Below are 26,354 nucleotides of genomic sequence, written 5' to 3'. Positions count from 1 at the left end.
AGGTGGTGTGGGGTAGGGGTGTGAACCTGGAGGCAGAGATTGTTGAGTTGAGACAGCAATGAGAAAATAAAGGAAAGGAAAAAAGTCATAATCTGGACTTTTTAGGGGATTTGAATTGGTGACCTTGCCTAATGGGAGAGAGATCCTGAGAGGGCTTCTGGAGGAGGTGATATCTGAGCTGTCCCCCCTGCAGGACTGGAGAGGGAGGTGTGTTTCTTACAGAAGGCATACCTTAGACAAAATGTTGGCACCAAAACAGTCTGCAGTGTTCCAGAAGCTTCCAACAGGGTGGTATGTGACCAGGGTAGAAAGAAGATGTGGAGTTTGGGGTGAAAGAGTACAAGAAGAAAGAATTAAGACGGGTTCCTGGGTGCCTGGCTAGGTCCAGTATACACCAGGAGGATAGTGGTACCCATATCTGTGTTTGGAACAGAAGAATAAGAACAGTTTGGGGAAAGATGCTGAATTGAATTTGAGCCCACTGGAGTCTGGGAGGAAGGACAGGGAGGCAGCTGCTTGGAAAGTTGAGCAGAGTGCAGACCTGGTGGGGAGTGAAGTTGGGTGGATACAGATGCTACACTCTGAATACCATCCCCTTCCACGACTGGGCAAGAGAACGCATGGAAGGTCAAGGTGCTGAGTCAGGCACAGAGTCCACCTTGGTGCTTGGGAGCTCCCCAAGGATGGTCACCCAGGATGAGTGAGGGGCACCCTCACAGCAGGCGTCCTCAAGCATGACTTGACACCAGACGCCGGGCCTCCCTCAACAGGACTGAGTCATCCGCTGGGGGCGGGAGCTGCAGAGGGCATCCATTGCCAGGGCTGTCCAGACACTTGACAGGAGCATAAACACATCTCTGTGAGGCCGCCTAGTGAAGCCAAGGCCACCTCCTGCATCTGGCCTGGGTGGCCATGCCACCTCCTTTCCCTTCTGGCCAGTCCTCATTGGTCAGGACTGCTTGTCTTCTCTGCCTGGACTGTAGCTGGTCCCTTTCCTTGTTTGGTTTGTGGACCAAGGCCTGACCACTGTCTCTAGTCATTCCAGGTGGGGCTGCTTGAACTGGCTGAGATGCGAATAGGGTCGTCCTGTGCTGTCCTGTTATGAGGGACTCCAGTGTATGGGGGTGCATCCCTAGAAGAAGAGGTCAAGCCAGGAGGTGTCTGGAGCCAGGGGTTCACATACCACTGCAGTGGCCAGGCAGAGCCTGGGAAGAGAAGGCTGGAGCTTGGGGGTGGTATGTCATACCTGTGCTCAGAGCCAGGGGACAGACAGGGATTCTACTTTGTATATCAAGACTCTGGTACTTGATGCAGACACATCCCAGCTCTGCACGTCTCATGCACAGACTGCTTTTGCATCCTCAATCTCCTCTACATCCTCCCCTAGCCCTGAGAGTTGGCGTGATGGTGGCCGCTCTTGATGAGTCACATATGAGATACACACAACGCTTCAGCCCCAGCCTGGGAGGGCAGGATTGGGATAGCTTTCCTAAGCCAGGCTGGCTCGAATCTGGTACAAAAGTCATTTCCAAATGACAGGACTTGAGGCTGGTTCTCTGTATGTGTAGAAGTCCTAGCTTTGTGCCTACCTGTCCATTCAGGCAGGTGGCCCCTAGTGACCTGCTGAGTCAGTTTCAAGCCTCAAGTGAGGGCCTTGGGAGACCCCCTTAGATGAACCCCTAGAAAGGGTTGTCACTGACCAGGACACACAGCTCTGCCCAGCCTAACAGGAAGCTCGGAGTTGTAGACAGGCCAATGTCTGGGAAGTTCAGACTTGACCTTCATGACTCCCTGGGGCGCAGGCTCCCATCTCCAGTGCACGCGTTTGGGGATATGCGCACACATAGATCTAGAGGCATGCAAACAGTCACATAGATGAAACAGTTATCTGTGCAGCTCTGCTATGTGTGTGTAACTACCGTCAGTACACACTCCCACGTGGGGACACGTGCCACCACCCCCAGGCCCACTCGCAGGCACATGCGTTCACATGCACAGCTTGCTTCAGTGCCAGACCCCGACGCCTGGACACGCGGCAGGAACCTAGGGCCTCCCCAGGCACCTCCCCACGCCGCCTGCTTAGTCACCTGAATTTGATCCAGGCGGGAGGGAAGGAGGGAGGCAGAGGGGGCCTGACGTCAGCTCACAGCCGCCTGCCGCCCGCACATCCATCTGGGCCACAGCGTGTCCCAGGCATCGCAACAGCAGCAGCACAATAATTCACTTTCACATCGCTTCCTTAGCAGCGGCTCTGTCCTGAGTGCTTTGCGCAGTGTCTGCTCCTCCTGACAACCAATCACTGGCTGAGACTCACTCTTGCCCCATTTTGCAAATAAATACCCTGGAGCAGAACTGAAGCTGTCTGCCTTTGCTCCTATCCAGGAAGGGGCAGAGCCAGGATTTGAACCGTGACAGCCTGGCTTCAGAGCCTGATGGCCAACCTGACAGGACCTGGCACTGGAGCAGGGATGCTCTGCTTTGGTTGGCTGTGTGACCTTGCCCCTTGCTGGATTTCATTTTCACGATTAAGGAGGATGGCTGGGTCTTTTTCTGTCATAGTAAATGGCTTCAGGAAAATCAGATGTAAATTTTTGGGGACCAGGCTTACCTGTGACCTCTGTCTTGGCTTCCTGTTCCTGCGGTCCCTCCCAGTCCCTGACCCACAACTTGGTGGGACCAGAAGCCAAGAGGCTTCAGACACTTAATTCCCAGCCAAGGCTTTCTGGGGTCCCCTTTGTGAACTCGGTTTTCCATCATTCTAATGCAGTCACCTTGGCAACCATTCATACATTTAACAAATATTGATTGGGCTCCTGCTGTGTGCCAGAGAGCAGTGGTGCTTCATTGGTAGAATTCTTACCTTTCATGCAGGAGACCCAGACTTGAGGCTTGTAAGGCTAGAAAGAAAAGGCTGGAGCTCTAGCTCCTAAAATCAGCCATTGAAAAAACCCTATGGGTTACAGTGGTCAAATCCAAAACCAGTCATAATGTGACAATCTTCAGGTGGTGCAGAGTGGCCAGCATTTCATTTTGTGGTGTGTGAGGTGGCTTTGAGTTGTGCCAGGTACTGCTGACGAGGCATTCTGCTAGGAGAAGCAGACCTGCCATACCTGGGGCCTGCGAGACGATAGTGAGGGACAGAAAGATGGACCCCTTATGAGGAGTGTAGGGAACAGAGGGCCAGGCCTGGCTTCTTTGAGCCCCAGCTTCCTCCTCCCTGCGGAGCATCTGGTCCTCAAAGCCTCCCTTTTGCTTTCTCTACTCATACCCCCTCTTACCTCCTCTTGGTGGGCTCCCAGTCTCACTCAACCCTCTCACCTCCAGGGAGGTCTCCTTAATACTCCAGGTTTACCCTGTCTAGCCCTCACATCCTCCGGGAAGGCCTCCCTGATGTCTCAGTTCTCACTCCTCTAGGTCTGGCTTCCAGCACTTTCCCCTGATCACTCTGCAGACTCTCATGCCTCCTTTCTGCATGTCAAAATCAGCTCCACTATCTGCAAACCTCCTTTCATTCAGCGGTAAGGGCCAGACCAAGCAGCCATCTCTGAGTCTTGCTATGGCTCTCAGGGAATTTGGGGAGGGAATTTATCGACAGGACAAAAGGGAAATTGAGGCTTAAAGTCTGGGAGGAACTGGCCCAGGGTCCAACAGCAGAACCTCAAGCACCACCTCCTGATATTTGTCAACTGAGATGATGGGAGGGAGGGGTGGAACAGGGTGTGGGGAGAGAGGAAATGACCACCAGACAGGAAGGTCAGAAGGTCAGAATCTGCTTCCTTTTTTCTGAGAAGATGCTGAGTCTGGCCCAGGAATCGGGAGGGGCATCAGCTGGAGAGGCCAGTGGCTGGCCTAGGGTGGAGGTCTCAGTCTAAGTGTCAGAGTATCCTAAGGTCAAGATTTCATCCTATGTCATGGTTGAGGATGTGGACTGAAGTTGAGGTATGAAGTCAGCCCATGCATGGCCTGAGGCCTGAGCACTTAGAGTAAACATATTTGGCCACTCAATGAACTGGGGGGGGGGGCAAGAAATAAAGAATAATGTCTTAGTGCAATGATGTCTCACCAAAGCACCAATCCCTCCCCTAATGGGCCCTGTCCTGAAACAGAAGTTCTGCTGGAGCAAGGAGAAGCCATGGGAGACTTGCCTATGGCCCTGGAAAGATTTCCCTGGAGGAGAGAGAGTGCGTGAGAGAGACTGGAGCATCAGGAAGGCCTCCTTGGAGTTAGTGAGAGGGAGAGACCTTCCTGGAGGTCTGGTGTGTTGCTGGTGCATCAGAGAGGACTCCTTGGAGGAGGTGAGAGGAGCTAGAGCATCAGGGGGAAAGAATTCCTGGAAGCACTGAATGAGTGAATGGGGCTGGAACCTTTGGGTGCCCAGCTCAGTGTCTAGGAGACAGCTCTGCTCTCTCAGGATGGGGACGGTGAGTCACTGCCATCCATGTAGAACAGGGGTCTGGGCTGACCCAAAACTTCGCCCTTCCCAGTGCTTTTGGGCTACTTGTGTCTGTCTGTACTGTCTCAGAAGTGTTGGATGCCAGCTTCCCTGTGATGCCAGCATGGCAGCAGTGGCTGTGTCCATTTTACAGATTGAAGCACTGAGGTTCAAAAGGCTGGCATGCAGCAGAGCCAGTTAAGCTCTTGGAATTCCTTCAGATACTAGGAGACAGATCTGAGTTTCCATTAGGAATTGAATTATGTCCCCCCCCCCCAAAAAATATGTGTTATAGATCCTAAACTCTATGCCTGTGGTTATAATCCCCATTGAGAGTGGGCAGCCTTTGTTATGTTAGTGAGGCAGAGTTTTTAGGCTTTTGGGATATAAGAGACTAAACAAACTAGTGAGATGGGATAGTGGCAAGTTGAGATCTCCAGTGGTCAGAAGCAGAAGCTGATAGACAAGGACCCTTCTCCAGAGCTGATGAGAAAGTCTTCCTCTAGAATAGGGCTCTGAATCCAGACTTCTGGGAGAGAGGAAGACCTTCAATGAGATTAATTAACACAGTTGCTACAGTGGGTTTAAACACAACAGTGATGGTGGGGATGGCATCATCCCCAGGGGTGGAGGGAACAGCCAGGGCAAAGGCGTGGAGATGAGCCCCACCGAGTGTGTCTATAGGGAGAGGGCCCTGGACTCTGACCTGCTGGCCTCATAGCCGGCCTGGCATCCAATAATAGTGCCTTCTGTGCCTTCTTTCCTCAGGGTCCCCACCAGGCTGTGCACAGGACACTCGTGCCTGAGGCAATGGAGGGAGGCCCCGCGGTCTGCTGTCAGGATCCTCGGGCAGAGCTGGTGGAGCGGGTGGCAGCCATCGACATGGCCCACTTGGAGGAAGTGGAGGGTGACTCTGAGCCTGCCAGGAACGGTGTAGACCCTCCACCACGGGCCAGGGCTGCCTCTGTGATTCCTGGTACAGCTTTGAGACCCCCTCCCACCCGGCCCAGCCTCTCAGGACGGAAGTTCTCCCTGCAGGAGCGGCCGGCAGGGAGCTGCCTCCAGGCCCAGGCTTATGCCACAGGGCCCTCCAGCCACATCTCCCCTCGGTCCTGGCGGAGGCCCACCATCGAGTCCCACCATGTGGCTATCTCAGACGGAGAGGTTGGTGGGACAGAGCTGGGGGTTGCTTAGTTGGCCTCAGTGAAGGCCTGTTTCTGATCCCACCCCTGCCACACAGCCATCTAGCCCTGGTGAGCACACCTCAAGAGCTGACTAGCCCATAGAAGGGCCTTTTCCTGCCCAGGGAAGCTCTTTCTCAGCCAGTGACCATCTCTTATAACCCCCGACGTCCTTGCCCCTTACCCAGGCCAGGAAGCAGGCCCCTCTCATATCCCCTCTCAAAGTGTACACCTCTACCACCAGACTGAGCCCGTCACTGTGAATCCTGCCCCCTAGATCTGCCCTGACTCAGAAGCGGCCTGTGTGCCAGCATATCTGCAACTTCTGGGCTTCGCTGGCTCTGTCCTTGCACTTAGATCTGAAAGTGCACCCAAGCACCCAGCCATCTCCAGATTTCAGAGGCTTTTGGTTGTTTTATTTCTCTTTTTAATTGTGATTTAAGTGAAAGTTACAGAGCATATTGTTTTTTTCCATTCAGCCATTCATTGCACATTTTGCTTCATAATATTAATGACAGTATCTATAATGTAATTGTATACTTCCCACTACCTCCCAGTGATTCTGGTTTCCACTAATCCTTTGTGCCGTAAGACTGAGCTTCCTATGTAAGGCTAATGTCAAAAACCTAATTTTTCTTGTCCATGACCAAGATTCAGACCTTTCTTTTCAGTTATTTCTGGAAAGACTGAGGTTCTTTACAGATTCAAGCCTCACAGATCTGTGCCTAGTGGGAATCAGTGCATTTCTCTGTCCGCTACCCTAGGGGCAAAGTATGACCATGCTCAGCATCTGTATTTTCAAACATTATGCAAGGTTTCTCATCATTTACTGTGACATTGGTTCCACCAAATATCCCCATCCACACTTGGACAGTTGGTGAGGTCTGGGAAAGAGGGACTGGGCCCTGAACAGATTCCTGAGGTGGGGGAAGTGCCCCCTGGATCAAGCTGCACCTGATGCTCCCTCTTTTTCTCCCAGGACTGTGTGCAGCTGAATCAGTACAAGCTCCAGAGTGAGATTGGTAAGGTAAGACTGAGGCAGGCCAGGGCAGTGAGCGTTTCTCTTCAGCTCGGTGGAGGCAGCTTGTCCTCATCCTCTGCTTTGCAATAGTTCCTCCATCTGGGTGGGAATGTGAGGTAGGGCCAGGAGGGCCTTAGCCCGGATGTGTGACGGTTTTGTTCTCTGTAGGATGTACTCATGGGGGAGGATGGGCGAAAACTGATTCCTGATGCCCCCAGACCTCTTGATGAGAAACAGGAGGTGCGGGGGAGGCACTGGGGCAGTAGGGAGCCAGGCAGCGACAAAGCACAGAAGCTTCCTCAGTCAGTGGCAGAGATGGAGATGAGATGGGGGGAGGAGGAGCCAGATCTGTTCAGGCTCCCAGTTTTCTGAACTAGCTCCGGGGTGAGGGGGTTGTCCTGCCCAGGCAGAACTGACCAGTGCTCATCTGCAGGGTGCCTACGGCGTGGTGAGGCTGGCCTACAACGAGAGTGAAGACAGACACTATGTGAGTCTGGGCATCAAAGGAAGGAAAGTTCCCCCAACCAGGCTGTAGAAGCTGGGAGCTGAGGGTGGGGCAAAAGCATGCTGGGAAAACTGAGGATGCTACTTCCTCAGATGAGAGTGAGCTCCCTGTTCCTAGAGATATGCAAAAGTAGTGAGCATTCAGGGCTTGGCTCTTCGTTGGAGAAAGCTCTGAAAAGCCTTCCTGGGGGAATAAGGATAAGGTCTGGACTCAGTTGTGACCAACTATTCCTTAACCCCGTTGGACGGCACACCCTGTCTAGTTGCCAGCGGTTCCTCTCCATCCACACACAGCCAGCCTGGTGTAGACCTTAGTGGCTGCACGCAAGTGACATTTTTGACCCTCCCTCCCCAGGCAATGAAAGTCCTTTCCAAAAAGAAGTTGCTGAAGCAGTATGGCTTTCCACGTATGTACCTGCCTCATCTATCTGCCTGGCCCTGGCCTTGGGAACTCCTAGCCTGGGGCGGGCAGAGAAAGGGGAAGCCCGGGTCCCAATTAGATTTCTTAGGACTGGAGACCAAGTGGGAAGATGAGCAAAGGCCTGGAAGTGAAAATGTGCTTGGAGGGTTGGAGACAAGCTCATTGCTTTCTAAGCTTCTTATTTGATGCTGGTTCATCACAGGTCGCCCTCCCCCAAGAGGGTCGCAAGCTGCCCTGGGAGGACCAGTTAAACAGCTGCTGCCCCTGGAGCGGGTGTACCAGGAGATAGCCATTCTGAAGAAGCTGGACCATGTGAATGTAGTCAAATTGATTGAGGTAGGAGGTGGTGCGGAGCGGGTGGGAACAAACGCCCAGACCCTGGAGGTGAAGCCTTTCATGGGGGGAGTGAGGATGTGGGTTCTCAGCACAGATTAGGGATCCTGCCGAGGGAGACCGACAGGGCCCAACTGAGGGTAGGGGCTGCAGAGACATTTCTCAAACTCTCAGTGAGGATGAAGGGCGGCCCCAGAGGCAGGCAGTGAGCTCCTCATTGTGGCAGGAGGAGAGAAGGGCTGGCTGCCTTCTAGTGGATCAAAGTCAGGGCGGTCCTTGGTTTTCTGAAGTCCTGTCAGTCTGCCCCGCCCCTCCTCCCCCCACAGTTCCTGCCCAATATCCAAGGTATCTGCATAAGTATTCTAGGGGCTCCAAGGCTGCCAGACCCCCCACCTCATGTGTCTTCCAGCCCCATCCCCATATCTGCTCCTCTCTGACCAGGTCCTGGATGATCCAGCTGAGGATAATCTCTATTTGGGTAAGTGGCCCAGCGTGTTTCCTACAGGGGCTCAGCAGGAACTGGTCTTAGAGCTCTCAGGCACATCTGACCTTTAGGGGGTGGGGTGACCTTCAGGGGGGTGGAGTGAGAGCACTGACACCCTAGTGGGTAGATGAAAAGCACAGGCATTGCTTTTCGTCTTCCCACTGTTACAGGATTACAGAAGCCCTGTATTTTCCTACCCAGTCCTGCCTGAACAAGGGTCAGATCTCCAGCTACATTCAGCAGATAGTCCTAGGCCCCACTGCCCACCGGGTTGGCAGCTATCAGAGACAGTGGGTCAGACCAGCGCTCTGCACACTGAGAGACTTCTCTGCAGGAAGCAGAATTCATAAGTGAATTCTTAGCCTCTATCTGATATGTCTGCACCTCGGTTTTTCACCTCTAAAATGGGATAATGTATCTATACCATAGGGTTCAGGTGAGGATTAATGAGTTCTATAGAAAGCTGGTTAGTTTTTGTTATTATTGTTTATATCATTATTATTAAAGTCTAGTTCAGGGTTGGGCTCAAAGGAGGCCAAGTAGGAAAGAAGGAGCCTTGCTTTAGGAATTAGAGGCCAAAGCTTTAGCACCCGTTCCATCTCCAACCTGCCTACAAAAACCTTTGGGAAAATCTGTCCCTACTCTGAGCCTCAGTTTCCCTCCTATAAAAGCTGCTCATGCTTCTGGTCCTCACTTGTCAACTGAGGATCAGAAGAGGCAGTCTGTTTACTTCCTCTGTTGTCCTAAGACCCCTCTCCTCACTCTCAAGTGTGTCCCCGCACCCTGCCTGCCTCCCCTCACACGATCCAGAACCTGTAGGGGCGTGGCACTGGCCTCTTGGCCAGCCTGGCCAAACCTTACCTACTTTTCTTTTCTTTTCTTTCAGTGTTTGACCTTCTGAGAAAGGGGTGAGTTCCCCATCCTGATCAGGCAGGTGAAGCCCAGGCCTTCCCATCCCTCTAGTGTCCCTAGTTCAAGGGTCTAATACTGTAGAAATGGGGGCCCCTTCCCATAGGGAGTGGGGGCATGAGAGTCTAAAGGATGACTGTTTGAAGGCTGGGGTCAGTAGACAGCTATGGACAGGGGAGCCTCTGTAAGAGAAAGAGTCTTTTGAGCTGGGTTTTGATGAACTAAGAAGATACAGAAAGAGGAGAAGGGAAAGAAATGATATTTCTCAAGCAAAAGTGTATCAAAGGTATTCATAACTCTTATCTGTATTCAGATCATCTGCACAATAAGCTTGTGAGTTGGGTGGGGTGCCATTCATTCTCATTTATGAGTGGTTATGCTGAAGATCAGAGAGGGTAGGCAACTGGGCCAGGGTCACACAGCAAATCACTGCTGGAATCTAGGGCTCTGATTCTAATCTGGCCTCTGATTCTCTGATTCTGACTTTAACTGCCATTCTTAGAGCAGTTAACATGAGAGAATAGGGACAGGGCTGGGTGGGCCAGGCTGCCAAGGTCTTGAATGCAGCCTGAAGTGTGTCTTCTTACCATGGGGCTTCCTAAACAACAATATTTCCTTGAAAGGAGAGGGAGAAGTTTTATTAATTTAATATATAAGGGCTTTCAAACTTTTTTTTACTTCGTAATAAATACTTTTTTAACATTACCTCTCATATCTGTAACTGAAACCAGTTTTAGAAACCAATTTATGCCCTTGCTACATGTGTTATTACAATAAGGGCAGTTGCTACTTCTAAGTTGATGTCCTGATCTTCTGTTCCAACTGGCTTCTCCTTGGTGCCTTCTGTCTTGTGTCAAGTCTGAACTCCATTGGATTTCCAAGGCCGTAAATCTCATGGATGGAGATTGCCCATCTTTCTCACTTGGAAAACGATGGTGGATTCGAACTGCCAGAGAGGAGCAAGGCAGTCTTGCTAGCAGCACAGCCCCTTAGATTATGCCACCGGAGCTCTCTGTTGCTCAAAATGGCTTTTTCTCAAATGTTTGCACACAGATGATAAAATACTTACAAGGAATGTAGGACCAATCAGAAATGAAAATAAAGTGGATTTGAAATTATGAGGAAAAGAGATGTTCAAGTACATGTGCTGTTTTGAATATTCATTTTGTGGCAGAAGCAGGTAAAATCTTGGCTTCGAGGGGCCTGTTTGAACACAGAGGAACATAGCTCCCTTGGGGTCTGAACAGGTCAGCCATCCCTGCAGTTTCCCTACACCTGCTGCCCGCCTTTACTCGTCCTGATTCCTGCTGGACATCCCCTCCGCCTTGTCCCTCACAGGCCCGTCATGGAGGTGCCCTGCGACAAGCCGTTACCTGAGGAGCAAGCTCGGCTCTACCTACGGGATATCATCTTGGGCCTCGAATACTGTGAGTGAGGGGCTGCCTCTGAGGACAGGGAAAGGGGACGGGGAACAGGAGGGGGACCCAGCCCACCCTGAGCGGGTGCAGAGCCATATTTGTCAGCATGACTGTCAGTCAAACAGGGAGCGAGGGGGCTTTGAACCAGGGCAGGTCCACAAGCCTCCTGAAGGGTTAGGGGAATGGTAACGGCCTTCATTGGGAATGCGCCATAGGCTTCATGGTTTTTTTAGTCTCTAGTTCAGCTCTGCACTGTTATCCTGTCTCTACCTTCCATGTGCTTTCTGAGTTCTTCGCAAGCTTGGCCTTTCATGCGCCTTCAAGAGAAGTGGAAAGGGAGGGATAATGGGTTTGACTATGTCAGAGATAATGAGGATGGCACAGGATAATGTAGGATTCAGATTTGTTGTTCATAGGGTCGTGATGAATTGACTTGATGGCACATAGTAACAAGCAGCTCAGGGAAAGATCTGCCCAGTAAGTGGTCCTGACATGGGAGCTAAAGAAGGAGCTCAACCTCAATATCTGGAGTTCGTCTAATCATTAGATGAGCAATATGAATTGAGCACCTACTAAGTGGTGACTGGGCCCTGGATGGCACAGTTTGCACTCAGCTGTTCACCCAAAGATTGGTGGGTTCAGCGCACCTATTGTACTGTGGAAGAAGGACCTGGTGGTCTGCTTCTGTGAAGATTCTCACCCTCATGACTGTCCAGTTGGAACACAGCTTACCCTACAGTGGATTTTCAGAGGTTTTAAGTCGCACAACAAGAGACTGCCCATCTTTCTCCTGTGGAGCAGGTGGTAGATTCGAACTACCTGTCTTTGAGTTGGCAGCAAAACTGTTTACCAAAGACTGTGGAGCTTCTCTGCTGTGTGGCACGTAGGGTTGCCAAGAGTCAGCCATGGATTTTTGGTTTTACTAAGTGCTGGGCTGGAGAGACCCAGGCCTGGCTGTAAGGATCTCACAGTGTAGCAGGCGGGGTGGCCTAAGAGTAGCCTTGCCTTCCATGTCTGGGGAGGTGCAGGGGCTGCTGGAGCCCTGAGGAGGCAGATGACCCAACCTGGGGCACAGGAGCTGCTCCCCCAGCCACCTTGGGCCAGCGTGCTGAAGGATGAGTTGGGCACACATGTGTGGTAAGTGGGAGAGCGTGTGCTTGGCAAAGGCACAGAGGGGAGGAGCACACACACTAAGGACAGGGAGAAACGCAGTTCAATTGGAGCATCCAGTGGGCCGAAGGTAGTGGGCAGTGAAGGATGAAGTTGGGAACACTGTCCAGGCCACACTGTTCTGGCTGAGAATGCTTCCACAGAGGACGTTGGACGTCATCACAGTGGCAGCATGAGCCCCTAAAGATTTTGAGCAGTGGCAGGACACCATGGGATTTGCGTCTTAGAAAGCTCTGCCTGGCAGCTGTGCGGCGGCTGGCATGGAGGGGGAGAGGTGGCCAGCTGGCCAGGGTGGAAGCAGGTTTTACAGCCCAAGGGACAGATGGTGAGGCCTGGATTAGGACAGTGGCAGTGGAGGAGACGTGAAGGAAGCAGGCTGACCAATACCATGTGGCTGGCCGGTCATGAAGAGAAGCAGGTCCCCAGATACTGGGGGTCTGGTCTGTGTTGTTGTGAAAGGGATGCTGTCCAGAATCAGCTTAGTCCATCATGAGCATGCTCTGCCTTGGAGGAAATGGGGTGGGAACTCAGCTGAGGTTTGACCTGAAATCATAGGAACCCAGACTATCTACGTCTCATTGAGGTTCACCAATGGCCTCAGGTCAATACTCTCATTGGACATATGGGGAAACTGAGGCACAAAGAAAGAGGGCTTTGTAGAAAGTCCTTAGCAAAGGCCCAGAGTTGTGGCCATGTTATTTGAACATGTGTATTGGATAAGCAGAATGCTCTGGTGGGCTAGTGGGTAAGGAGTCGTGCTGCCAACCCAAAGGTAGACGGTTCAAATCTACCAGTGGTTCCAAGGGAAAAGGATGCAATTTTACAACCTCCAGTACAGATTCACATCTGGACAGTCAGCTTTGAGTCAGTTCCAGCTCAGTGACAATGAAGGGGAAAGAGAGAGACTGACTATGTAAGTGGATGAAGAATCTGGAAGTCAAGGGCAAGCGAGAGTTTGAGATCATTTGAAACCATAAGGGCTCTAGTGGCCCAGTGGTTAAGGAGCTGCACTGCCAATCCAAAGGCAGGCAGTGTGTCTCCACCACCTGCTTTAAGGAGAAATACGAACAGTCTCTTCCTGTGTGACTTACGGCCTCTGAAAACCCTCTGGAGGATCAGCTATGACTTGGTTCTGACTCCACAACAATGAGTTGAGTTGAGTTTCCATGGTCAAACACACAGTCCTTTTGTGGCCTAAGGTAGAACACTGTCGTCCCCTTTACATTCTTCCTTGCAGTCTGACAAACTCTCCAGATTTTGCCTCCTTTAATTTCCTAGCAAAACAGCCCCAGATCTCACCTGCCAGCTACTCTGGCCTGGGTTCTGGGTTGAGCTACTGAATAGGCAGTCAGAACAGCGCCACTCCCTGGCTCTCTGGAGGACAGGGAAGGTAAACATTTAGGGGAAAATGGAGTGTTTCCCCTAGAACTGATCCTCTGAGCTGGGACAGATGTCTGAAATGCCTTGTGTGCACCTGACACATCGTTCAAAACCAGTGAATAGTCACCCTATTCTTGCTCCCCTCTCGTCTCCTCCTTTCTCCTCTTCTACTCTTTATCTTCCTTCTTCCCACCAGTGGATGAACATGGGATGGAGCCAGTGCCTTCATCTCAGCCTGAACTGCCATCCTTTGCCAGCACTGCTGGGGCCCAGAAAGCAGGGTCAGCTCTCAGGCTGCTGGAGAAGGCCAGCCCTCATCCCTAGCCGCTGGCTGCCCTCCTCTGAAGCCCTCACAGCCCAGAACCCCTTGGGATACCTGGTCTCCAGTCCAATTCTCAGTCCCAGGAGCAGGACATTTCTGACCATCCTGGGGTGGATGATAGAACTTTATGAGAGGTGTATGGCTTGTAAATTGGAGTGAGGGGGCCTCTGGACAGGCTGTGAGGGGCAGAGAGAACTTGTAGGGAGTTCTGCTGCCCCCTACCTCACCTCGGTCTCCTGATTTTTCCTCTTGGCTATGTTGTCTTCATTGCCACGAGGGAAAGAAACCGTCCTTGGAGTCCTAAGATTCCAGCCCTGAGTCTTCTAACATCCAGGCCTCAGTGTCTTCATCTGCACAGTGAAGCAGATGGGCCCATGTCCTTTGCACATGGGCTGCGGTGGCCCAGCTCTTCCTCAGTGTTTCTGGTGGGCTTCCTCAGGTCGGGGCGGTGGTGGGTTCTGGACGATGGTCTCCTGGCCCAGTGCCCACACCCCCTCTCTCCACAGTGCACTTCCAGAAGATCATCCACAGGGACATCAAGCCGTCCAACCTGCTCCTGGGGGACGACGGACATGTGAAGATCGCCGACTTCGGTGTCAGCAACCAGTTCGAGGGGAATGACGCTCTCCTGTCCAGCACGGCCGGCACCCCCGCATTCATGGCCCCTGAGGCCATCTCTGATACAGGCCAGAGCTTCAGCGGAAAGGTGGCTCCCAGACCCCAGGCTGAGTTGGGGGACAGGTGGAGGGGCTGAGGGGCTCATATATAGCAGAGATTCATTTCTAGGCCCAGGGTGACAGGAGTTTGTGGCCTGAAAGTGAACACCACTGCGTCCTCTATGTACTTCCTTACAGTCTGACAAACTCCCCAGGTTTATTGTTACTGTAGCTGTTATGTGCTGTCATATCAACTGTGACTCATAGCGACCTTGCCCTTGCCCTATGCTGAGCCAACTTCACCATTTCCGACACACTTGACCCCATGGCTACAGTCACTGTGTAACTAACTACATCTTGTCAAGGGCCTTCCTCTCTTGTGCTGACCCTCCACCTTTCCAAGTATGATGTCCTTCTCCAAGGACTAGTCTCTCCTGACAACATGTGAGATGGAGTTTCACCATCCTTGCCTCCAGGGAGCATCCTAGTTTCACTTTCTCCAGAACAGACCTATTTGTTCTCTTGGCAGTCAATGGGATATTCAGGACTCTTCTCCAGCACCATTAACTCGAAGGCATCGATTTTCTTCTCTTATCCTTAGGCATAGTCCAACTTTCATATGCATCGCAAGCAACTGAAAAGACCATGGCTTGGATCAGGCTCACCTTAGGCTTTATTTCCTTCCCTACCTTAGTCTTTAGACTGACACTGTTGCTCTTTAACACTCTCGAGAGGTCCTTGACAGCAAATTTCCCCAATGCAACTCAGCTTTTCCTTTCCTGACTGCTGGTGCTAACGGTGTTAATTGTGGATCTGTGTAAGATGAAACCATTAACAAGTCCCCACATTTGGCCTCTTCTAATTTTCCAACAAAATGGCCTCAAATCTCCCTTGCAGACATTTACTGCCTTCTGCTCTGGGCTCATCTAGACAGTAGACGGTCAAAATAATGCTGCTTCCTGCCCCTCTGGAGAAAAGGAAAGGCAAGTTCAAGACCTTCACCCTGAAACCCACAGCGTCCCTTTTCAGCAGGAAGTAGCTAAGAGAATACGCCATCCCCTTTTCCTTACGAATCAGAGTGAAGTCTCTCTCAAGGAGGAGTGATAGGGAATGGCAAGGGACACACTGACAAAGGAGATTAATCAGAACTGGCTTTGACAAGCACTGTGGCAATTGGACAATTAAAACAGACATGGGGGGGGAAGAAGAACGAACTGGGGATGAGGGTGGAGAAAACAGTGCAACAATGAATGAATGAAAACCCAAAATCTCTGTAAATGTTCATTAAAGCTAATAAAATTTAATAATAATAATAATAAAAGAAATTAACAATTTTAAAAAATTATCAACTGAAGTAAAAAATAAAACTAAAACCTTGCCTATCGATAAAAAAAAAAGAATACAGAAATTCCTCTAGCATTGTTGACAAAGCAGGGTTTGACCTGGGCCTTGAAGAATGGGAGGATTTGAGCAGGAGATGGAGCCCAGAGAATGAATGTCCCAGGAGACTGGAGGGGCATGGGATGGGGAGTGGAGTGGGGTTGCACAGAGTTGAGAGCATCTAAAAGTTTAAACTTTCTCTGAAGTGGCAGTTACAGTAGACCGAGGTTCTGAGCTGGGGGGGGCCTGCCACAGTCTAGCTCAGTGCCCTGAACTCATGTCTTGTCATGTGTGGAGAGCTGACTGACCTCAATATTGCCACCTGCCATGCTAGAGAGGAGGGAGATGGTTGTGAGGCATGCGTGGGTATAGAGTTCATAGAAAGATCAGATAAGCAAAGACTTTTAACTTTTTACTTGTATACAGTTCCTTATTTATAGGAAAGCTGCAATGGTAATACACATAACTTTGATATTTTACCTACTGCGGTATTTTGACGGTTGCTTGCTTCTCTGTCTCTCTAAATGTGCATAGTACATTTTTCTGAACCACTGATGAGTTAAGTTTGGAGACACTCTGTCCCTTTATTGCTAAATACTTGAGAAGAAGAACATTCTCTCACATAACTTCAGTCTAGTGGTTAAGATCAGAAAATCTAACAATGATAAAAAGTAGTCATCAAGTCAGCAGACCTTATTCTGACTTTGTCAGTTACTCCAGTAATGTCCTTTATAGTTTTGGGCTATATTTTTTTCTTTCTTTCCTGATCTAGGATCCAATCCAGGGTCCTCACTTTCATTCACTAGTCCTCTCTCTCTGGTATCCTTGAATCCAGAGGAATTCTTGGCCCTCCCCCCACCCCCATCCTTCTTCTTTCCGCTTCTTTCTCAACCTTGACATTTTTTAAAGAGAACAGGCCTGTTACTTTCTAGAATGTTGTCAGTTTGTTTGCCTAGTGCTCCCAGATTGGATTCAGGTTGTGCATCTTTGACAGGATTAGAAAGGCTAAAATCTGAGAATGACTCGCACGGAGTGAGAACAGACACTGAGGAGAGGTGGGTCTGCAGGGAGGAAACCTAGAAAGAGCACAGTTTGGAAGCCAGGCTGTGAGGGAGCCCCAAACACAGCATGAAGGCTCTAAGAAGTCTGAGATGGCCCAGGAGGTAGGGGCTCTGGCATGGGTGGAGCCACTGCTTATTCCAGGAAGAATGTAGGAGGGCAGTTTCTCCAAATAAATGCTTTTGTTTGTAGGGTATCTCTGTGTCAGAGAGGCAGCAAATGAGAGCCTACAGATTAAGGAAGTGTTTGTATCCCTTGGGTTGGAATCATAGTTGGGGTCTGTCCCAGGCAGACTCGGAAGCCCTATTCTGGTCACCACTCTGTCCCCGGTGCTCTGCACAGGGCCCAGCTTGGAGCAGGTGCTTGTGAGCATTTACTGAGTGAATATGTGATGGAGGAAGGGGATTCCATGCATGCCTCTCCCACAGCCTGCTGGAGCAGGGCAGACCTGGGAATTGGTGCCCTTTCAGGAGGCTGATCTCTACATGTTCCCTTCTAGGCCTTGGACGTGTGGGCCACTGGAGTCACGCTCTACTGCTTCGTCTATGGGAAGGTAAGTGTGGGATGGGCTCGCAAAGCTGAAGAGTCCAGACCCCTAGCTGTGTCCACTTGAGTCAGGCATAGGAGGCCTACCCTTCCTGGGTGGCCGTATGTTTGGGCTTTTAAACAAGCCTGCCTGGCCCAGAGAGGGCCAAGGAAGAAGAGAACTTGCCTGGTTTCCCCTGTGCCCTTGGGAGAAGGAGTTCATGTGAGGGAGGCTCAGTGCAGCGACTGTCCCAAGGTGTGTGTCCCCTGTTGCCATTCCTACATTGACATACTCATTCATTCATTCATCCAACATATTGCCCTTGACCCCTGCTCTGGGTCAGGTTGGGTCTTGTGGGGGGCAAATAAAATTGACTTGGCTGAGATCTCTGCAAGCGCTTTCACCTGGTGTCTGCACAGGGGTTTTGGGGAGCAGGGGCTGCTCTCAATGAACTTGCTTCTAAGCTCCATACTCTGGGTTGGAGCTCTTGTTGTTGACGGGGCCGTAAGGCCAGTGAGTAAACCCGCCCCCTAGTGGCTACAACGTGTTCATTCAGTAGCGTTCGCTGAGCACCTACACTGTGCTAGGTCCTGAAGTTATAGATAGTCCCTCCCTCTCTAATGGGTAGCCTCCCCCCAGGCCCACTATGGATTGTGGCTGGTCCCCCAGTGTGGTTTGAGGCCCTTGACCTGTACCATCTGTCGCCTCTCTTCCCAGTGTCCGTTCATTGATGATTACATTCTGGCCCTGCACAGGAAGATCAAGAATGCGGCTGTGGTGTTTCCTGAGGAGTGAGTTGTCTGCCAAGGGGGCTCCCACGTGCCTTTGGGAGGGGTGGCTGACTGTTAGCAGAGATTTTGCCCTTTGAGGACCCCACCCAGCCTGCAGCTCTGGAGGCAGGGTTCTCTTCTCTGGGAGAGACACCTGAACAGATGAAGGAGGGACTGTGGAGCTAGTGACCTTGGAGATGTCTGGGTCGGATCTCATTGTGTAGATGAGAACTCTGAGGCCAAATCCAAAATGCCAGTGTCCTCCCTACTTCACATACGAGGGAATAGAGGTTCCTGGGTTATCAGTGGGGCCAGGATCGGAAGCCATCCCCTTTCGTCCCTCCTGTCTCATTGTGACTGAGGTCTCTGAACCCAGTGGTGCCAGTCCTGAGACCTTCCCACTCACTCAGGGGTCTTCTGATCAGAGCTTTGCCTGCCATGGAGACAGCCTAAGCCCCTGTACCTCCCCTGTTCTCCCCATTTTTCAAGGCCCTCTGCCAGCTGCATGAGTGTGTGGGGTAGGTCAGAAACCCACCTGGACATTCTTCCCCATGGCTCTTGCCCCCTAAACCCCACCTCTGTCTAGTCCCTAGGTCCCTCTGCTCTGCCTCCTACTTCTCTCTGGCCTCCCTAGCCACCTGCTTAATTGATCTCAGTTCTTCTTTTTCTGGCCACCTCCTCTCTGTTCTCTTTGCTGCTGGCCTCGCTCCAGTGTAACCACTATAGTTAGGCCAAGGTGACCCTGATAAAGCACAACAGATCCGACCATATCGCTTAAAAGTTTTCCCGAGGCTTCTCAAAACCCACAGGAGCAAGGCCACACTCTGTCCCTGACACTCAAGGTCCTGAATGGTTTGGTCCCTCTGGTCTGGCACCACCTCAGCCCTTCTCCCCAAGCACTAGTCTCCTGGTGTCTCTCCATTTCCTCCTTCTCTGTCACGTCTTGCCTTTCTGCTGTACCTCCTGCCAGGGCTCATTTTCTTCCCAGTATCTTGAATGGCAGAGTTGACCCAAGGCTCTCTGTACCAAGAGTGGGTGCCATTTTGCCAGGCATGGAAAGTTGGATCAGACCTCTGGATACCAGTGGTAAAAAAGCCTGGGGTACAGGCAGAGACAGTCCAGGCAGGATGGGGAGCCTAGTCCTGCTCTCTATTCCCGAGTCTCTTGTCCCTAAATGTCTGGAAAGGAGAGGAAAGCAGGGAAGGGAGGGAAAGATTCTTCTAGAAACCCGACCATGCCAGACAAGATCCCATTCTTCTGGATGGTAGTCTGCCAAACTCCGAATCTCTCTGGGGTTCAGTTTTCTTCTCTGTCAATTAATCTTTCCTGGCTCCCCTCCAAGTAGAGGACAGGATGATAGAATGAATGAGAGTTGTTGTTTTTTACTGTGGAGTGAGAACTGACTCATAGCTGACCCTCCAGCGGTTTTCAGAGGTCATAAATCACGTGGGAGGAGACTGCTTATCTTTCTCCTTTAAAGCAGCTGGTGATTCAAACTGTCTGCCTTCGGGCTGGCAGTGCAGCTCTTTACCCACTGTTGTTGTGTGACGTGGAGACAGAACCACCCATAGCTGACTCTCCAGCAGGATTTCAGAGGCAGTTAATCACACTGGAGGAGACTGCCCATCCTTCTCCCTCAGAGAAACTGGAGGATTCAAACCATGTGCCTTCAGGATTGCAGTGCAGCTTTTTACCACTAGGCCACAAGAACTCAATTCTTCAGTTACCATCACCATATGACAGCCCAGGGCTAGGCATCTGCCACACAGGAAATTCCGATTTATGACCTCTGTCCCATGTGGGGATGACTTTCCTTCTACTCAAGAAAGAGGGATATTTACATAGTTATTCCAGAACTCTCTCCTGCTGGTAGCCATGGAGAGTTGAACCTGCTCTCTGAAGCCTGGTCTTCCCATCTGAGAGATGGGGGTTTGCTGTGTGTGTCTGGCCCAGTGTGCGCTAATCAGGGGTCACAGCGTTGCTCCTGGGATCTCCTTTCCCTGGAGCAGGTGGGAATGGAGGGAGAGGGCAGAGTCTTCGCCACCTGTCCTACCTTCATCTCCTTCCTTCCTTTAGGCCAAAGATCAGCGAGGAGCTCAAGGACCTCATCCTGAAGATGCTGGACAAGAATCCTGAAACGAGGATTGGGGTGTCAGACATCAAGGTTGGGAAACCGGGGGTCTTGGGCTGAGCGAGGCAGGGTTGGGCTGGATCAGTACATGTGAAACAGGCCTCAGTTTCCTGTCTGGAGAGGCCGACCCCAGGGCATATATATGTATTGGGTTTGGGGTATAGGTTTGTAGGTTTTGGATCCCCTCAGGGACAGTTGCTGGTGGGATGCTGGTGGTCCCTTGCTGATTGAGTGCTTGTCTGTCTGTGGCCCTGATCCCTCCCTCCTCTCTTGTACTCTGTAGCTGCACCCCTGGGTGACCAAGGATGGGGAGGAGCCCCTTCCCTCAGAGGAGGAGCACTGCAGCATGGTGGAGGTGACTGAGGAGGAGGTGAAGAACTCAGTCAAGCTCATTCCCAGCTGGACCACAGTGGTAAGAAGCCGAGAGTGTAGGCTCTGTGCCGTAGGGTGGGAAGAGAAGGAGGAAGGGAAGGAGGGCGGGGGGGGTGTAGGAGGAGGCCTGCATGGCTTTGTGTGTATTTGGGGGGTGGGTGGTCCAGCAGCTGCTGCTCTGCAGAAGACCTGTGCGAAAGGAAGAAGAGCAGTTAGTGGGGAGACCAGGCTTAGTAAGGAGAGGAGTGAGTATAAAATATATACTAGTCATGTAGCATGTCAGACTGGCAGTGCTGTTGGAAAGGCCAGCAGTTCAAATTCACCAGCTGCTTCGAGGGAGACAGATGAGTAGTGTCCTCGTGCAGAGATTTATAGCCATGGAACTGACTCAGCAACTGCAGGTTTTAACCATATGTGACAAAAAGGGGAGGATTTGCCCAAAAATCCAAGGCTCAGGAACCCAGAACGTAATGTTGTTAACAATGTGTATAATTTTCCTGAATGGAAAACTCATTTGCTCTGTAAACTCACGCACAACATAATCGCACACGCGCACGCACATACATGCACGCCCTCACACCCCCCTTTGCTGAGTGCCAGCGCTCACTATGACGAGAAGAACTCTTTTTTTTTTCTCCATCTCTTCCTTTCTCTGTCTTCCTTCCCTCCTCCTTGACATTCATTGAACTTTTACTGTTTGCCAGGCACTGTACTAGGTGCTGAGGACAGGACAGTGAGAAGATTTGGTAGCATGGGTTCTGGAAGGGTCTGGAGAGCTTTTGACCTGGAGAAGTTACCCCAGGACTCCACCCCTCACCCCCACATGTTAGACCCCTCTGGTGTCCTCCTGTCACTTTCTCACATCCCCATCTTCCACGTTAACAGTCATTAGTGTAGTCCTTGGTGGCATATTGGAGTATTTCTGCTATGGACGGGACACAGTCTCATGGCCATCCTGTTCACAATGGAATACAGCCTGTCCTGGGTTATCACAGTGCGTCAGAGTAAGCACAAGGCCAGGAGAGAGTGCTGAGGAGGCTGGCCTCCAGGCCTCACTCCTCCCTGCTGGGCCCAGACCCAGCTAGGACCAGCCGGCTAAGCTCCTGCCTCATTTTCTTATTTGACTCTGTGAGGGCCCCTGGGATCTATCTGCCAAGCCCACAGGGGCCCTGTGATCCCACTCTGGCTTTAGTCACCATCATTTGTGCTAGTCAGGTCAGCAGTCAGAGTGGTCCTAGCAACATGTGCCCTCTCAGCTCTGCCCTTCTTCACTCAGAGGATAAGCCCCAGCAAGACTGGGCCTGGTGAGACCCCACATGGGCCGCCATCTCATTTCTGCCCTAACCTCATCTTCTGCTCTTCTCCCTTCTTTCTCTTGGCTCAACCATGTGGGTCTAACCACATGGAAAGTGCTGCCACAGAGCCACTGAACTTCTCCATCTGCTGGGGTGCTTGTCTGTTGATAACTATATGGCTCCCTTCCTTCCTCCCTCCAGTTTTCACTCCAAAGGTAAAAACTCTCAGTGAGCCTTCCCTGACCCTGTAGCTAACATTTCACCCTTCCCTTTGTCATTTCTTATCTCCCTTCACTATCTTATCTTCTTCATCTCCTTGGAAAGTGCAGCCAGAGTACTCCTTGTAGGCAAGGATGCTGGAGCTTTGTGTCACATACTTTGGGCATGTTGTTGTTGTTCTTGTTGTTATGTGCCTCGAGTCACTTGCAACTCACAGCGACCCTATGTACAACAGTCCTAAATCCTGCTCTGTCCTGTGCCAATCGCACTGTCTCTGACACTCCCATCCCAATTATCCCAGTCACTGATTCAGTCCACCTCATAGAGGGCCTTCCCCTCCTGCACTGTCCCTCCACCCTCCCAAGCATGGTGTCCCTCTCCAAGGACCTCCTTACAACATGTCCAAAGTATGTCAGACGGAGCCTCAGGATCCTTGCCTCCAAGGAGCTGCCCCATTTAACCCTCTCCAGCATGTTGTTAGGAAGGGCTATTCCTTGGAAAGGGACATCGTACTTGGAAAGGTGGAGGGTCAGCAAAAGAGAAGAAAACCTTCAGTGAGATGGATTGACACAGTGACTCGAACAATACGCTCAAATACGTCAGAGATGAGGACGGCACAGGATGGTATGGGGATCTCTGTTGTGAATAGGATCACAATGAGTAGTACATGACTCAGCGGCACATAGCAACAACAACAGTTCTCACTACTTGGGAGCTCTCGTGGCCTCATGTGTAAGGAGCTGTGCTGCCAACCCAAAAGCAGGCAGTTTGAATCTCACCAGCTGCTCCGTGGGCGAAAGACGAGCACTTTCCTCCCATGTGATTTTCAGCCTTTGAAAACCTACTGTAGAGATAGCTATGAATCAGATCCAACTCAACAGCAGTGAGAGAGAGAGCTACCACTAACTAGTATTTTTCTGAATTGTCTTACTTATTGCTTGTCACCCTAGTTAGAACATAAGCTTCATCATGTCAAGGATTTTTGCCTCACTTGTTCACCAGTGAACTCCAGTATCTAGAAAAGAGTGTCTAGCAAAGGTTAGGCACTTGATAGTTGTTGATTGAATGAATGAAAGAAAGAAAGTCAGTGCATCATGATGCTATGCATGTTTGTGTGTAAAGGCAAGGGTACGGAATTGTCCTTGTCTGGAGAGGAAGGAAAGAATCAGAGCCACGTTATGCTGGGCAGCTTGGAAATCTGGTCACCCTGGCTTACTCCGGTGAGCTTCCCTGCCCCCAGCATTTCTCCCTGTACTGCTGTGACAGCTGCCTCTCTGTGCAGCCTCTCCCAGCCTGTGCTGTCACTACGATTTACTCTCAGGCAGCTCCCTCCGTGCTGCCTTCAGGAGAAACACCTTGCTTTTAGCCTCACATCCCCTGTTTTGTCCTGGCCACCCTGCTCCTGTGTGCAGCGACACAGAGCTCCTCACCATTCCTGGAAGTCACCCTGAGCCGTCACTCCTCTGAGTTCTTGCCCGTGCTCTTTCCCCTGCTTGGAATGCTCATCCTTCCTGACCCTGCCAGCTGAAACAGGGCATTCAGCAGGCCCACCTCGCAGCCCTCTCAGGGAGGCAGCGCAGAAGTTTGGAGCAGCCTGTTGTGTCTGGACAAACCTGGGCCTGTGTTCCTCACACTGATATGTCTCTCCAGATCCTGGTTAAGTCCATGCTGAGAAAGCGTTCCTTTGGGAACCCATTTGAACCTCAAGCCCGGCGGGAAGAACGGTCCATGTCTGCACCAGGAAACCTATTGACGTAAGCACCAGTGGGCTGAGGCCTGCAGGGCTCTCCCGGGGTGGAGAGTGGAGGGGCACTGGGGCACATTCCCCTAATCTCACTGTCATTGGACTATGCTGAGCTGGAGCCTGGGGACTTAGCCACTTGTCAGAGTACAATCCCATTCACATTCGTCCTTAAGGCTAGGGGGCAAGAAGGGACCTTCTTGGCCCAACTCTTGCTCTTGCTCATTACTCAGCATCCCTCACTCACAAGTTCCAGGGGTGAGAAGCTCATCCAGCCCCTCCCAGGGACAAGACTCCTTTGGGAAGCTGATGGCGCCATTTGTCCCAACTTGGTCCCATTTTAGCTCTTTAAGGTCTCAGATTTGCTGTTCCCTCAGTCAATGCAGCCAGGCAGAGGTTTGCAGACAGGCCTTGTATCTGCGCCTTGTCAAAGCCTGGTATACGATTCAGCTTCTCTGTGGAGAGAGGGCACTGCTGCTCTTCCCAGGCGTGGTGGGGCATGTTCATTGCTTTCCTGAGGGACATAGTGCCTCCAGGCTTTGCCAAGTCCACATGCCTAGGCAGTGCTTTGTCAGTGCTTGTCCAGCAGGTCAGTATGGATGGACTTGCTGACTGGGCAAGGGACAGGAATGCTCACTTGGTTGAACATCGACTGTGGACCAGGCATGTGGATTCTCAAACCTTTCTAAGCCCAGACATCAGGTTTTATGCCTTCTTCCATTAAAATAAAAATCACTTTGGGGTGCCAGCGAGGCCTGCTGGAGTTTGTACATAGGACTTCAAAGAGAGAACTGTGAAGAGTTCTGGATGAGAACATGGCCCTGGGATGTTCAGCACCATCCTTGGTCTTCGAGGGGGACTGCAAGGAGGAGGGTTGGCTGGAGTGTTCCCCAGCCTGCATTGCAGTGAGGTCACTTCCCCAAAAAGGGGAGCTTCAGTTATTGTCAGGGTGCCATGACCTCTCAGGAAACAAGGTACACTTGTGCCTGTCCAGAGACCCTGGTAGGGGATGCAGTGTCTCTGAAGATTTCATGTTAGTGGCCACACTGACATCTACGTCTGGCCGGAGGTGGCTGATACTAAGGGTTCTCAGCACAGCAACCTCTCTCCTTCCTCCCAACAATATTCCTGGCCAATGAGGGGTAGGGGCTGCTGGGGACAAGCCCTGATGGTCCCTGAGCTGTGGTCTCGCCAACTCTGCAGTGAGGTGACTGGCAGACGGGGTCCCTGACATATCTGGGTCTACAAGACTGACTGCGAAGAAGCAAGGGATAGTGGAGCGGATTATATATAAGCAAGCATCCACATGGGCCACTTCTGTTTTTCCTCCTGTGGTAAATATATAGGTAACAAACTTAACCCATTTCAACAATTATTACCTGTCCACCCACCACATTGAACCATTCCCACATTTCCCCCATCACCCTTAGAAGTTCAATGTCACTGAGAAGCTATTAATAATTATGCCAGGACAACAGACATCAGCCAAGACTATGCCCAGCAGCCTGCATGGACATCTGGCCATCCCAGCTCAGTGCCAGCATCTCAGGCCCCCTAGTGCTATGACCAGCTAGTCACAGGCTATAGATACATGCAGGCCAAGTTTCTTTGGATAGTGAGATTATAATTATTTGTCCCCAGTTTCATTTTGAACAGCAGGCTTTACTTCATTACGGAGTCCCAAGACTTGTCCTGATTGACCCTGATTTTCACACTTGGGAATAATTGTCGAAACTCTATAGAATAGGTCAATGGGATTGGTCATTTTCAAAAGAAGGGGGTGGGAAATCAGAAATAAGAAGACACACAGTATGTGGCCACATGCCAAGACTGCTAGGCCCTGCTCTGTGAACAAAGTAAAGAATGTGCAAAATGCAGGCTCCTCAGCACAAGACCCCTCTCCCGAGGTGAGGTGGGGGCTGACTTAAGCCAGTGGGGGTGCCTGGGACCAGCTGGTACCCCAAGGAGGCAGGGCGTCAGCTGGATCAGATTAGATCGGACTTCAGAGACCAGTCTGGAAGTTCGGGCTTCATCTTGGAGGCAGTTGGGAGCCGTGGCCGGGCTGTGGGATGAGATGAGGATAAAGACCTAACAAAGCAGGACTTCCACGATGTGGGGGCGAGACTGAGGCCTGAGCCTGGGGAAGTGAGTGGATGTGAGAGAGCACGTGCGATGTGGGACCCAGACGCTGTGTGTGTGAGAGCAAGCAGGTATGTCCCCGAATGCACCAACTCTGAGGTCTCTCTCTGTCTTTGTGTGCCCTGAACAGGAAAGAAGGGTGTGGTGAAGCGGGCAAGAGCCCAGAACTCCCTGGCGTCCAAGAAGACGAGGCTGCATCCTGAGCCCCTGCATGTGTCCAGGGCCGCCCGGCAGCACGCTCATCCCGCGCCTCCACAGGCCCACCACCCTCATGCCGACAGCTGCCCCTGCAGGCAGGGGGCTAGGGTCTGCGCCCCTCTCCCAGCCCCCCGCCCTCTGTCGTGCTGCATGACCTCCGCGTGCATCCAGGGACAGGATTGGAATGGGTGCCATCTGTGGTTTGAAGGCTGGGTGTGGTCAGGCAGGGCTCCTACAAGGCCTTTCTCCCCACCCTGGCACTTCTCGCCAGAAAACGTGGTGCCTGTGGTACC

General features: G+C 51.5%; 1 protein-coding gene across 1 annotated transcript; it reads left to right on the top strand.

Moving 5' to 3' along the window:
• The first annotated feature begins 5,242 nt into the window (after nucleotides 1–5,242).
• Nucleotides 5,243–26,066, top strand: CAMKK1 (calcium/calmodulin-dependent protein kinase kinase 1, alpha). Its single transcript, XM_006899753.1, has 15 exons — nucleotides 5,243–5,596; nucleotides 6,593–6,640; nucleotides 7,068–7,121; nucleotides 7,494–7,545; nucleotides 7,762–7,895; nucleotides 8,334–8,370; nucleotides 9,263–9,284; nucleotides 10,624–10,712; nucleotides 14,082–14,281; nucleotides 17,170–17,223; nucleotides 17,914–17,987; nucleotides 20,043–20,130; nucleotides 20,381–20,509; nucleotides 23,634–23,737; nucleotides 25,994–26,066. Exons 1-15 carry the CDS (start codon nucleotides 5,243–5,245, stop codon nucleotides 26,064–26,066), a joined length of 1,512 nt encoding a protein of 503 aa, XP_006899815.1.
• The last annotated feature ends 288 nt before the right edge of the window (nucleotides 26,067–26,354 follow it).

Source organism: Elephantulus edwardii, unplaced genomic scaffold (genome assembly GCF_000299155.1).
Source record: "Elephantulus edwardii isolate Elephantulus edwardi_28Jun2011 unplaced genomic scaffold, EleEdw1.0 scaffold00267, whole genome shotgun sequence".
Lineage (NCBI taxonomy): Eukaryota > Metazoa > Chordata > Mammalia > Macroscelidea > Macroscelididae > Elephantulus > Elephantulus edwardii.
This window is presented reverse-complemented; position numbering and strand designations above follow the sequence as displayed.

Bases quoted from the DNA above. Each gene is read 5' to 3' on its own strand.
- CAMKK1 (XM_006899753.1), top strand. From the start codon at position 5,243: ATGGAGGGAGGCCCCGCGGTCTGCTGTCAGGATCCTCGGGCAGAGCTG. The intron at 6,641-7,067 runs GTAAGACTGAGG...GCTCATCTGCAG, and splicing joins TCCAGAGTGAGATTGGTAAG to GGTGCCTACGGCGTGGTGAG. The intron at 14,282-17,169 runs GTGGCTCCCAGA...GTTCCCTTCTAG, and splicing joins GCCAGAGCTTCAGCGGAAAG to GCCTTGGACGTGTGGGCCAC.